We start from the raw sequence: 12,389 nt of genomic DNA, 5'->3' as shown, positions 1-12,389 counted from the left end.
CGTGTTGCCTTTCAGAGTAAGCTTGAACCTGTCTTCTCCTAGATAACGTTACCCGCCAAACAAAACACTAAGACGAAAACAAGGCGTCTGCACCGCCGTGTTTAGATGTGCAGACACATTTCGGATAACCAGCGACAGACGGTCTTCCCGAATCCGCCAACACTCACTATATGCCGTCTCTAATCCCCACCTCTGCGGGCTTTCTCTTCCCACGCCGCACGAGATACAATGCGAGACCCTGTTGCTTCCACGCCGCTGCACACTAAATTTTTTCTTGTCCTGAGAGAACGTCAAAAAATGGAAACACTTCGAGTACAATTATATGCTTTGCTGTTTAAATTATAAACGTCGTTACGGCTGAACACGGTATGAAGGAAGATGGGGTAAGGGGGTTTCCCATCTGAAAAGCGGAACTGTGGGTGGTGTGTGTGGGAGGGAGGGGTGCGATCCAGGGAAGATGGGAAGCTTCGACGCACCCAGGGACCTATCCCAATTTGAGGAAACCGCGAAGAGCCTTGCAGCTCGGTGTGTCCCTTTGTCGTCTGTGGTTGCATCCGACGGTCCCCGGGGGCGTGTTAAATTCTGAGCACACTTATACCTCTCATTTTCTTTTGTGTTTTTGCAGGCGTGGAACACATAGGTCTTCACCTGCGCTTGATAACCGTGACGGTTTGCCCTCCAAGAGTTGACGAGGTAAAACCAGGGCTCTGAAAATGATGTATGACCTAAAGGCAGGATGCTATTTCTCTTTCGGAAAACGATTACTTACTGTGTATCGGTTAGCAACGCGGTAGGCGAAAAGGCGGTCAGAGTTTTCCAGTACGTCGTCCTACGGGGACGTTCCTGTGGGGTCTCTTCCTAACGGTTAAGTTTTCGACATTTTGTCGTTGTCATGTAATTATACTACTGGCGCCATCTTTTTTCCACTCTGCGTGACCCATCGTTCGCTCGTGTCCAATCACTGAAGTGCCCCCCTCAGTGGATTCCCACAGGGAATCCATCTTGCCAAAGTTTCTTGATGTCGTTTGTAATTTTTTCGGGCACAATAGACTCCCACACATTAAACAAGTTTTTATAATTTTCGGTGTCCTTCTCCCGATTGAACCACGGCTCCATGGCCAATTTGCTGTTATTCCAGGGTACGTACACAAGAAGAAGATGAGGCAGGGCGACGAAGACCGCCTCGAGCATAAGCTGCCTGTCCCGGAATAACTTCATTATGGCGTCCACTATATACCAATAGTGGAGTAGTCTTTGCTGGTTCCTTTCTTTCAAAGCATCAGCAAAGCACCCTTCTATGACTAGCATTGCTTCAACCACACCGGCAGGATTCTTGCACAGTGTATCACAAATGGTCCGCACAACGTTGATCGAGCGCTGTGTGCATTTCGAAGAGAATTCAAATATGATAATTCGTCGTAACAGCTCCTGGAGCGGACTGGGTTCAGGGGGCTTCGCCTCCATCGGTGGAACCTCTGGCTGATGGGTCGTTGTCTTCACTGCTCCATCCTCTACATCTTGCGTGCTGCATCCTTCATTTTGTTGCCGGGAGGTGAAATTGCGTTGCTCTACGCTAAGTTGCTCAGTTTCTGTTTGGCTTCGCCGGTGCCCGCTTCTTCTAAATGACTCGCGGCGGTGTTCGTACGCGGGGCGCTTAACTGAACTGTGTTGAGCACCGTAACAATCGGGGGGCACTGCCATAAGGGTCTGCGCCGCTGATTTAATCTCCGCCGTTGCTGCCAGGTCTCTTTGGGGATCAAGGGGTTGGAAAGGCGGCGGCCGCTCCCTTTTCCGTCTCTCAGGAAAAACTCGCGGCTCATTCCCATATTTGTATGTCAACCCTTGCTTGTGCATTTCGTAGCTCTCGCCTTAACTTTTTTAGAGGTGGTAACCTTTTGCTATTCCGGTTATGTCACAAACAAGTAAAGAGTAGAAGGAGCAAAACAAGAAAACACAACAGGGTCGCATTATCGTTTAAAGGGGTGTTTGCTGCCACTTCACGTGCATGTGGATGGCAGCGAAAAGCACTTCACACCGCCCCCCCTCTGGCGCACTGTCTTGCCCACTTTGGAAGGTACGTGCAGCCAGTTATCGCAACATTAAATACAACCTCAAGAACAAATGTCAGATCAAGATAAGAAGTAAAGGTTTAAAGGAGACGATACGGTTGGAACTCTATTGCTTCAAACAGTGGCAACGTTCAGAAGCAAACCGGTCGCGAAATGTGCAGTTTCGTATTCGTTTGTCCAAAATTTAGAAACACAAACCGGCAGCTTTCGTCCTTTGGGTTATCCAACGCTGGAGCTGGCGCCAGAAGCCCCCTGAAAGAACGATACGTCAGGCCCTGTTGAAGCCGCGGAGGCCACGTGTGCGTCCGCGGAAATATGTGTACGTTCTGGGGGTGCGAAGGAAGGGGCTCCCGTAGCTACGGATCGGCGCTGTTGTGCTGCTTGTTTCAAATATTAAGGGCACGAGCACTCAGAGGCCAGACGGAGCTGCGAAGCCACTCGTAAGGACGCCGGGCGCGCCTGAACCGTCGCTTCGTGGGAGACTGTGGGGTTGCATAACCTAGCATCCGCGCTGGCAGATGCAGGAACCACCATGAGGCGCTGTTAGGACCCGAAAGCGCATCGGATGTTCGCGCTTTCAAGATGAGGAGCAACATTTGCCATGTAAACTCGTCATAATCAGCAGAGGGCACACACAAACCTTGGCGACCAGCGGTTCTAACTGGGAGTTTCCATATCAGCAAGAGGGTACCGCAATGTGAATAAAACCTCGACAATGTCACGGACCGCGCCTCCCAACACACCGAGGCCAACGAAGCAGTTTCGCTTTCCGTTGGGGCTCCAACTAACGTCAGTTGGGTGTGTGTGGGCTGACCGCTCGCCGGTCAATCGCCGAGGTAATATATTTATACCGAGCTTTCTGGCTAACCGTGTCGCGAATGATTTGCCCCCGTTTAGGTTATCTTTCCCCCTTGCATCACCTTCGGTCCAATCAGCGCTTGCCAAAGGGCCAGGGGTCAACCGTACATGTTCATTTGAACAACCCCGCAGGGTTGCGGAGGCGCGTTGGCGACATTGGGTGTAAGCAGGGTGTAGCAACAGCGCCGAATCGAACACTTCAGTCTGAATCCGAAGGGATCGGATGCGCTTAGCTCTTTCGAGTGAAATACACCTCGTCCCTTCATGACGGATAACTGCAATCCGAATGGCACCGGCTTTCCCCCCCCAAAAAAACGGTTTGTCCGCAGTGCTTGGAGGCAAACTCGGCACCCGGAGGGGGCGTTTTCCCTTTGCGCATTTGAAATATTAAAAGGAATTTACCGCACAGCCAACCGTCACTTCCTCTCACGAGAGTTCAAGAGGATGACACCGTCAGTAACACCAAGCGGTGCCTCGGACACCCCCCTCAACCTCTCCAAAGGGCAAAAGCTGCTGCACCACATCCACAGCGCGGGAGGCTCCTGGTGGCGCGTCGGGCCCGGGGGCGTCGCAGTCCGACTCCGACTCCCCAGTTTTGGGCTCTTCGCCTCACGGAGGTCCACCAACGGGGCCGGTTGGGCTTCGGTGAAACGTCCATCACCGACTGTCCCCCTTCACTTCTATCGGGGTTCAAAGGTCCTTGCCTCATGGCGGTTCGCCACCCACGCTTTGTCCGCAGGCGCGCGGCCCCTCACAAACTGACAATCACATGGTGAGCATTGTACGCCGGGACTGTATGACCTCAACCGCGATCAATAAAACAGTTCGGCAGCAACCTCCAAAGAAAAAAAAAACAACGAAAGCATCCCTTTTAAAGAAGCCATCGGTGGGTTTACTTTTGGCGGATGGAACAGTGCTTTGTTGTGCTGCTTTTAACGACTTCACACCACCGGCCTCCCGCATGTGCTGCAACAGGGGCCGCGGAAATGGAACCAGCACATGCTTCACGTGCCTGGCCGCTTCCCAACGCCAACTGAGGGCTACAGGCGGACTGATGCCCTAGTCATAGGCATATGGCAGGGATGTAGGGGTACTACCTCCGCAAAGGCATCGTGATACAAGGGCATATTAAGTAACTGAAGTTGGTCGAGCGACCTTCATTATTTAGTACGGGGATGTGAGGCACATCGGCTCTACTAAGCAAACTTTGCGCGTAGAACTCTTAAATATATGAGTGGGTTCTGTTCTGTGCCAGAGGGAAAAGCAATCGGAGCTGTAAGTCAGGATGTTCATGGTTCCTTCAATAAGGTTCCCTAACATTATCTCTTTGATTCTTTCACCTTTCCGAAACGGTAAAGTGTAAGATAAAATTGTACGATTACAGAACCAATAAAACTTTGAGGGACCGTGCTTCTTAGAGCAGTCCGAGTATTCGATATATAAAAGTCTTCAGCCCTTTCCTAACGCGGACAGGAAAAAAAAAGAAGAATGCTCTCAACTACCTTCGGATGAAAGGAATGTTGTGCAAAAAGTGGGAGTTAACCGACATGCAAGTGTCGAATCAGAGTGGATAACCACAACACTCCCGCACGCACCACAGGGGGCCTGCACAACGCTTTGAAGGTTGATTTAGGCAATTCAGCTGCTCTGCTGCCCTGTCGAATGCATTTCGTGCTCTTTCCGTGTGACCTTTACGATGCTCTGCAATAAGTTTCAACTCTTTTGCCACTTATAAATGGGGAGGAAGAGACGGTTCTTTTCAGATGTGGAGAACAGACCTAACTCGCGGCTTGGCAGATCCAAGCGGAGGGCTTTGAAATCTGCGCCGGTCTCACATATTCAAAAAAACATCGAGGGATAAATGAGAAAGTAGAAAATGAAGGAAGAGAGGGATGAGATATTAGAGATGAAAATTTGCAACGGTTCCATGGGTTTGTTAAGGACCATACGGTCGTCCTCACTTCTTTCATTGACAATCATTTGATGTATGCGTGGAAACTCCACGTTATTGGTAATAGTCATACAAAGCGCGCTCACTAAAAAAATGCTCCGCGAGCATTGCACGACGTTGATTGGGATGATACACAAACGGGACCGAAAAGCAACCCCTCTCCATTTCTATCTCCTGAGTCCGCTGCGACTTGCGTGTGGTGTCATGGGACCAAAAAGCGCAGCCCCGAACCACGGCTACACCTTTTAATGGGTGCAACGAGGGCACGACCGTGAATCAACGACGAGACGAAATGGAAGTAACAGCACCAACAGTAAAAGTATGAGAAACATGGTTACCTTTACGGGCGACCCCACTCCCAGCTTAGCTCCACTTGATCATCTGAAAGAAGGTTAATTTCAACAATTATGCGTAAATACAATTTTTCTCGCCGCACCATCGCTTCGTCAGTCGTGAAAACACGAAGTTGTTTGTCAACGCGCACGAAGGGTAACCTACTTCCCTGGCTGCGACGTTCTACTTGCACGAACATTCTCCCTGGACTATTTTCACTGTACCTCTTTACGCCTTCATCCCTCGGGTCGTATGACATTTCCCCTATGTGCACCATTTGCGGAACATAATCATCATCCTTTCCCACGTCCTCTTCAGATTTGGAAAAATGTGCGGTCAGGAGTTCCAGTGGTAGTGCCAAGATAGTCTGCTGAGCTCCCAAAACAGCCAGCCGAACGGATTCTTTTACCCTTCGCTCCTTGGCAGGCTTCTTCACTGTTTCCTTCACTAACTCCACAAAACTCCTTGCGGTCCGCAGAATCCCGCGTCCTTTCCATCCCGGCACCCTGGCGGGACTATTCGTCTCTTCATTTGAGTTCTGTGCTAGCAGTTCGTCATATGCATCGTTCATGAGATCTGAAATTTTCTCAAAGGCAGCCTCAGCATCTCTGCACACTACACCGTTGACGATCAGCGTCTCTCGCGCTACGTCACGCTCAAACTGACTCCACACGTGCTCCCACTTGCCCTCGCCGAAAAACGAAGACACTGCGTACGGGAGGCCTTTTCCTGACGGCTCTACGACGGTGGGCACTACGCCACAGCTAGGAGCTGCGTATGCTTGGCCACTTGCGTTTCTCATGGTTTCCTTCCGCCGTGCTTCCAGGACCTCGAAGGACTGAAGCGTATCCTCTACAAACTCCCTACGGTCAATCAGCATGCTCCACGTTTTCCCTTCCGTTCCCTCGCCGTCATCTAACGAGGGTGGCGCCTCGTTTAGGAGACGATCAAAGCACTGCTGAATTGTGGCTGCTGGAGGGACGATACACGCGAATGTCTCATCATCCATAGCGATGCGGCGCGATAACAACACAACGCTTTAAACCTGAGAAAACTCCAACTAGGTGAGAGGATGCGTATCTAGATGTAGTGGGACAAGAAACGGTAGGAAGTGGGCAATTAATCTGGAAAAACATGGTGCCCAAGAGCAATCAGACACTTGCATGCGCAGGGGGTGTGCCGAAACCCACCGGGGTGGGAACATGAAATTTACCTTCCAATCGGAGCGTTTAGCAGGCACCGGTGATGCGCCGCCTTCGTGAAGTGTGCACCCCACATTATAGATGTGAATTTGTATTGCACCCACTTTTTTATACGTCGTCCGTGCTTAACCGGCGGCAAAAAATGACAGGTCAAGCCCTTTGTCTAAGGCACTCGAGGCCTTCTGGACACCCGTAGAGAACGCTCTGCCGAAGGACGATGAATACAACCCTTAAAAGGATGGGATTGATCTTGCCGATTTCAGGATGTGATGGTAAAAGGTAACGCAAAGGTGAAAGATACTGTCACGACACATTCGTGACATTACCACAAAGGTGTGTAAGGTTTTGGCTAGGAAACAGGAAAAAGTGCCGATGGTCGGAACAAACTTTCTACAGCTCCGTTTCGCCATGCACGGTATCCGAGGGTTCTTTTGCTTTTTCGTACTTTATCCGTACGACGGCTAATCCTTTCCTCCATGTAAGGTTGCTGGCGTTCGGTATGGCCGCGGCTCACCACCCCTTTCCCACAAGCCGAAACGGCCACACAACTCCATCACTCCTCGTCCAGTGGCTCGTGCCATAAAGGACGAGTAGTTGTCCCTTAACGCGTATACACAACCACTTTCAACTGGAACGAAGCTTTACACGAGGTTTTCCGCTGGCGCAGAGATTTATTAAGTCTCTTGAGGCGTGCAGTGCCAGATTCTCTTATTCCTCCATTGCCGCTTCTTTCTGGCTTACCTTTTGCATTCGACTCGTAAAATGACACGCTGCAATCCCCCTCCTGTTCCCGCTGAGTCCACTTCCAACACTTGCAGCTCAACCTCGGCGCAACACCGCTTGAATTCGACAACGCCGCCGTTAGTTCCGAAGTAATACTGTTTGCTCGCAATGTACGCAGCCCCACCCGATGTGGACAACATGCGTCGCAGAAGCCGCGCGAGTTTGTAGCACGCCTCCTCATCAAAGGTCACATCACTTCCAAGGACAAGTATCCGGCGATCGTCGGTAACAACCACGCCTTCACCGGTAGTATGGTCCCGCCAACACATATCGTCCCAGTCACCTGCCACCAACTGGACGACAGGAGAGCAAGATTCGCAAGCGCGACATACGCCTGCTGTGTCGATATGGCGCAGCAAATTCATTCCCACATTAGGCTTCACGCAGAGCTGCAGCACCTCCTCATTGTAATCCTGAAAAATCACGTGGTGTGCACCAAGTAAAAGGGCTGCGATGCCCGGCAGACCTTGACCACAACCAAGCTCTACAACTATTGTATGGCGACAGCCGCCGCCAGCGTTCGGCACACGTTCGGAATCCAGCGGTTCTGCGGCACCAAGAAGGAAATCTTTGAATATGCTTCTGTTGTTGAACATATACTCCACAAGATAGGGTGCACAGGACCAAATTTTCAGCCCTCCGTAGTATTTGTCGGGGATGATATCCCGATGTTCTTTCCCGTCGAATGACGTCAACTCCGTTGCACGTGGTGGGCGCTGGTGTGTAAGTTGTGGGGCAGTGGTTGACTCACTGCAGTGCAACTCCACCAGCTCCTGCGCGTCCTGACGGCAGGGTTCACACCACTCGTCGAGCAACCGTCGGGTAAGGTTGTGCACTGGCGCCTCTAACAGAGGTATCCGTTTCTCGGATTTTGACACCCCTTGAGAAGGAAGGGTGTGTGTTGCCGACGTGGTCTGAATTGATTCCTCCACGTCACCGGAAAACGCGAAGCGAAATCCATCAGCCAGCATAATGCTGCCGTCGCCGATTCTTCCTTTTTGCCGACTGTTGTAGACTTGTGCCTTTAGGTCTGAATGAATGCACGCGTAGGGACTAACGGAATTAATAAAAAAAGGGAGAATCGGTTGCGAGATCACAAATATTCTTTGCCTCTGAAACCACGGTGCAAAACACCGCTGTTTCGGTGGGGAACCGAAAACTCTTTTATCGATTGCTGCGGGTGCACTTGCGTGTTTGCCTATTGAACCTACGTATATACCCTGCCAATGTGATGGAACGCGCTGTGTTTGGATTGTTGCTTCTCAGCAAACTCGTACGAAGCATAGCCCCTGCCGTTTAGCATTGATTCCAGGCTCTTGGAGTAAAGTTGATTGACAGAGGCGCCGGTGTAATACTCATTCATTATTTTTGGAAGTATTATATTCATGGCGCGCCTGTAGCTGTCCTGGAAACGCACCAACGGATTGATATGCTTTGTGCGTTCGTAGTACAAGCAACGGTCTGTAATCAACCGTAGAGCATCGCCGCTGCAACCGCGCTCTTGGCTGTACTGCTTGATGGCATCGTAAAAGTGTTTGGAATAGGCGTCCACTTGGTTAAGCAAATTTACACCGTCCTCGAGGCCCATTGCGAGACCCTGAAGCCAGAACGGGTTGCATGTATGTGCTGCGTCCCCGACCACCACTGCGGAGGGGAGCCCAACAGCATTATACAAGTTTTCACAATGTATGGTGGGAAATGGCACCACGTTCTTGGCATAAGAAGTAGCGTTACAAGACCCGTCTGCCTGCACAATATCAGGGCAGAACGTTCGTAGAGCCTCATGGTCCGAAAGCCGCTGCAGGTCATCCATGGGGGCGTACAACATGAGCGCAAAACTTTTTGTTGCCTCAACATCAGCTTCTGAATCACCAGCACGGGCAGTCGGTGGTGCCTCTTTGTTCTGTGGAATCCGTGGGAAAGCTATGGCAAGAGGTACTTGATGGGGCGAGCAAACTTCGTGCAGCGGTGCTGGGCCTTTCCGCCGGTGTAACCAACGGTGAATATGCTCAGAACTCAGGTGCCTGCTTCTGAGAACCAACCATCGTACGCCGAAGTCCACGTCGGCTGCGAACCCCTCCACGTCAACAAGATCTCGCAGACGGGAATTGACACCCTCAGCACACACAAGTAGATCGTAATCCACAGCATCGTTTGCATATTTCTTCTCCCACTTTACACGATGAAGTGTAAGACTGGTTTCCATGTGGGTGCCTTGTTGCATGCCATGCTTATCGACTTCATTACTGCTAAAAGGGTTGTCGTCTCCGTTGTGGACCGCGCTCCGCGCTCCCTCTAGGGGCTTGTTGCTATCACTTATAGGTTTCACAACAAGCTGCTGTTTCAGTGGGTTCACCGCCTCCACCACGTGTTGGTGAAACACACGGCAATTTCCAGTAGGAAGGTTGTGCAAGTGCTTCTCCAGTACCTGCCGTAGCGCTAGTAAGTTTACAGAAAGCATCTTAACCGCGAACGGGTGATGCTCAACAAGGCCCCTGGTGAACCAGCTGTTGTATGCCCCAGGGTGATCTAGCACGCCCGTAACAGGCACACCACAGTGTCTGAAGGCGCTAACCCGTAATCCGGCAGCCTGCAGCGCATCGGCTGCACGTCGTGTAATGAGTGCGTGCTGCAGCCCAGCCGATAGGCTGCCATAGTATGATGAAAGGATCTCACCCCCCTCGCTTGTAGCACTTTGCATCCGTAAGACGGAAGGTTGCCGTTCCACAACTGTAGCGTGCCATCCACGCAGTGCGAAAATAGCCGCAGTTGCCATGCCAACGGTACCAGCACCGGACACAATGACGTTCCCCTTGTGGGGAGACGGCTCTCCTACCAACACGGGCTGCCAGTGTTCCCCTCGTACGGGATACGCGCGGTTGCTTATCGGTTGTAGGTCCAAATCACTGGGAATGTTGGACGAGTCGAGACGCCGCCCCGACCCATCGGTGTAACGGTTTGTAGAACCACGGAGAAACCGAGAGCGCCGCCACATGGGATAGGGGTAACTGTAATTAGGCTAATGCTCGTCGTGAACGGCGGTACGGACAAACATGCTGCACCCACAGCGTTCAAGAGTTCATTTTATAAGAAGACAACAAAAGACAAGCGAAGATGAAAAAGTAAAATCGCGTTCCCGGATGTGGGGAGTGCTCGGCGCAAACAAAGAGTGTCTTTCGAGACACTACAACACGAATTTTATCTGCATACTGTGCGGTAGAGTGAAATGATACGGTGCCAGAAAGTTGTAACGGTGAGCGCCCATCATTCTTAAGGAAAACTTCCTACTGATTTCTACAGGCAACATGGCCAAACCCAGCTATCGGCCCTGTCCAGTGTTAGAAGAATCCTTCCAACGACATAGGCGGTGGAAAATGGGGGCTTTAAACCGAATTAAGATTAATTGGAGATTTCACATTGCAGTTGAAATTCCGTCACTGATCCGGCTACTGTACAGTCGATCCCCATGCGACTGCCGTAACCACTATCGGACAAGGACCTGTTTCAGGCAGTAACTCTCCCCCTAACCCAGCATACCGCCGCATTCACACTTCATCACAGCAGGCCACGCTACCACCATAGCGAAAAATAGGAACTAATAGCGACCGCTCGCATCATAGTAGGGAAAACCAATTGCTGGCCTTCTAGCCTTCCCCGCGCTCCATCTTCCCCCGTTCGACATCGTTCGCAGCGCAACAAACCCCACCGCATTGGATTTTTTGGCACCGTCGAATCGGATGATCCACGGAATGCAGGGCAGTGATAATCGCCACGGAACGAGTCAGTTTCAAACTCCAGACACATACGGTTACCCCCCGCAGTCAGGAAAAACACCCAACGGCAACTGTAACCCACAAACCCACACACACAACGGGGTGAAGGCATGCAAACCAGTGCGCCCACCATTCCCCCTCATTCAATGTGTTGATTAGTCGCAACTGCGCATTTCACGAAACGTTTTACTTCCCACCAGTTTGGGCCGCTCTGGAAAGCGCTTAAGACCACGAATGGCGGGTGTTTGATCACTGGATGCTTACGTCGACCTAACCCTCCCATCTCCATCTTTTAGTTCCAAGGGGGAGGGGGAACACTCAGAGAAGTGTCTATGTCTACACCACGTCATGTGTCACCTCAGCGACATGGGGGAAGGAACCCGTCTCGGATTACAAATTTCCCACCTGTGGTGCGATTGAAAGGCATACACCTCCAACCCACTTCCTTCCCCATACGGAAGAAGTGTGAGATGAGGGTGGCACCTGTCAGAGAGTTCTTTTCTTGCCACCTCTCAAGCAGCAATTTAAGCCACACAAAACCCCCAACACGGTAAGAATCATTCAGACGGGAATGTGCTTCTACTCACCTTCCCACCCAACTCGTCGGATGGTTCAGCACATTATAATCAGCTGAGATTAAATCACAAACCCCATTTCTGCTTCGCGCACGCTCATCCCACTCTGGGCACAATTCCGAGCGCGGGGCACTCCCAATTCCACCAAGCAGTAAACAACAAACAACCCTTAGCTGAAGCTAAGCCAGAGGACCCCGCTGACCCAGCTATCAAAGCATTAGGAAACAATCCTTACGGTATTTCTTACCTTCGTCACAACGAGTTGCGAGAATCCCTTAATGCGTTCTTGTATACCATGCAGCCAATACAATACATGCGATTCAGTAGGAAAAGCGTGTGCTCCCTCACCTATCCTGTGCGTCGCCCACGGTGCGGCGATAAACTCCCTCCCTCCCCCCCACACACCCAAGAAAAAAAACAAGGTGAACGCACATAGCTTCTTACCCATTGCCTTATATTCCCTCCCCCAGCAATAAAACCAGAAACCAAAAGGAACAACTACAGATGATGGCTTTCCCCTCCCCCTCATTGCTAAGTGACGCTTAATTAGTGGCACAACACGTACAGATGTGGTACCCGGAAGAAACAGGGGCCCCTGACGTACACGCTTCCAGTGGCTGATTGCCGTTTTCCCCTCCTTGAGTTCCTGCTGAAGGGATGTAAGCATGTGAGACGACGGAAAAACGGGGACACCATGATTTTCCCTTCCAGTTGCAGCAAGTTGAGGGTGATGCATACTTCATGGATGCAATGCCCCAACTTGTCGTGCACATGCTTCTCGACAGTGCATAGTGATATGACTCACGCGGCCTGCAAAACCAACAGGATTGGTCACCCCCTACCGT

At 51.2% G+C, this 12,389-nt stretch overlaps 6 protein-coding genes and 1 pseudogene across 7 annotated transcripts; 1 reads left to right on the top strand and 6 right to left on the bottom strand.

Annotated features, from left to right (window-relative positions):
• Nucleotides 1–975: 975 nt before the first annotated feature.
• On the bottom strand, nucleotides 976–1,854 carry TEOVI_000755100 (uncharacterized protein; the record flags this gene model as incomplete). The annotated part of the gene is made up of 1 exon (XM_067220106.1): nucleotides 976–1,854. One exon carries the CDS (start codon nucleotides 1,852–1,854, stop codon nucleotides 976–978), a length of 879 nt encoding a protein of 292 aa, XP_067076207.1.
• A 1,359-nt stretch (nucleotides 1,855–3,213) lies between these two features.
• On the top strand, nucleotides 3,214–3,689 carry TEOVI_000755000:pseudogene (annotated as a pseudogene). Its single transcript is given in 2 exon segments — nucleotides 3,214–3,228; nucleotides 3,231–3,689. Coding segments are annotated over 2 exon segments (474 nt in total).
• Nucleotides 3,690–5,218: 1,529 nt separating this feature from the next.
• On the bottom strand, nucleotides 5,219–6,220 carry TEOVI_000754900 (uncharacterized protein; the record flags this gene model as incomplete). The annotated part of the gene is made up of 1 exon (XM_067220105.1): nucleotides 5,219–6,220. One exon carries the CDS (start codon nucleotides 6,218–6,220, stop codon nucleotides 5,219–5,221), a length of 1,002 nt encoding a protein of 333 aa, XP_067076206.1.
• Nucleotides 6,221–7,150: 930 nt separating this feature from the next.
• On the bottom strand, nucleotides 7,151–8,167 carry TEOVI_000754800 (Putative methyltransferase, putative; the record flags this gene model as incomplete). The annotated part of the gene is made up of 1 exon (XM_067220104.1): nucleotides 7,151–8,167. One exon carries the CDS (start codon nucleotides 8,165–8,167, stop codon nucleotides 7,151–7,153), a length of 1,017 nt encoding a protein of 338 aa, XP_067076205.1.
• Nucleotides 8,168–8,403: 236 nt separating this feature from the next.
• Nucleotides 8,404–10,191, bottom strand: TEOVI_000754700 (flavoprotein monooxygenase, putative; the record flags this gene model as incomplete). The annotated part of the gene is made up of 1 exon (XM_067220103.1): nucleotides 8,404–10,191. The coding sequence occupies one exon, from the start codon at nucleotides 10,189–10,191 to the stop codon at nucleotides 8,404–8,406; it is 1,788 nt and encodes a 595-aa protein (XP_067076204.1).
• Nucleotides 10,192–10,766: 575 nt separating this feature from the next.
• Nucleotides 10,767–11,102, bottom strand: TEOVI_000754600 (uncharacterized protein; the record flags this gene model as incomplete). Its single annotated transcript, XM_067220102.1, has 1 exon — nucleotides 10,767–11,102. One exon carries the CDS (start codon nucleotides 11,100–11,102, stop codon nucleotides 10,767–10,769), a length of 336 nt encoding a protein of 111 aa, XP_067076203.1.
• Nucleotides 11,103–11,761: 659 nt separating this feature from the next.
• Nucleotides 11,762–12,280, bottom strand: TEOVI_000754500 (uncharacterized protein; the record flags this gene model as incomplete). Its single annotated transcript, XM_067220101.1, has 1 exon — nucleotides 11,762–12,280. The coding sequence occupies one exon, from the start codon at nucleotides 12,278–12,280 to the stop codon at nucleotides 11,762–11,764; it is 519 nt and encodes a 172-aa protein (XP_067076202.1).
• Nucleotides 12,281–12,389: the final 109 nt, after the last annotated feature.

Source organism: Trypanosoma equiperdum (assembly GCF_001457755.1).
Source record: "Trypanosoma equiperdum strain OVI genome assembly, contig: ctg_1053, whole genome shotgun sequence".
Taxonomy (NCBI): Eukaryota; Euglenozoa; class Kinetoplastea; order Trypanosomatida; family Trypanosomatidae; genus Trypanosoma; species Trypanosoma equiperdum.
Note: the sequence above shows the minus strand (reverse complement) of the source record. Positions and strands in the feature narration are given on the sequence as shown.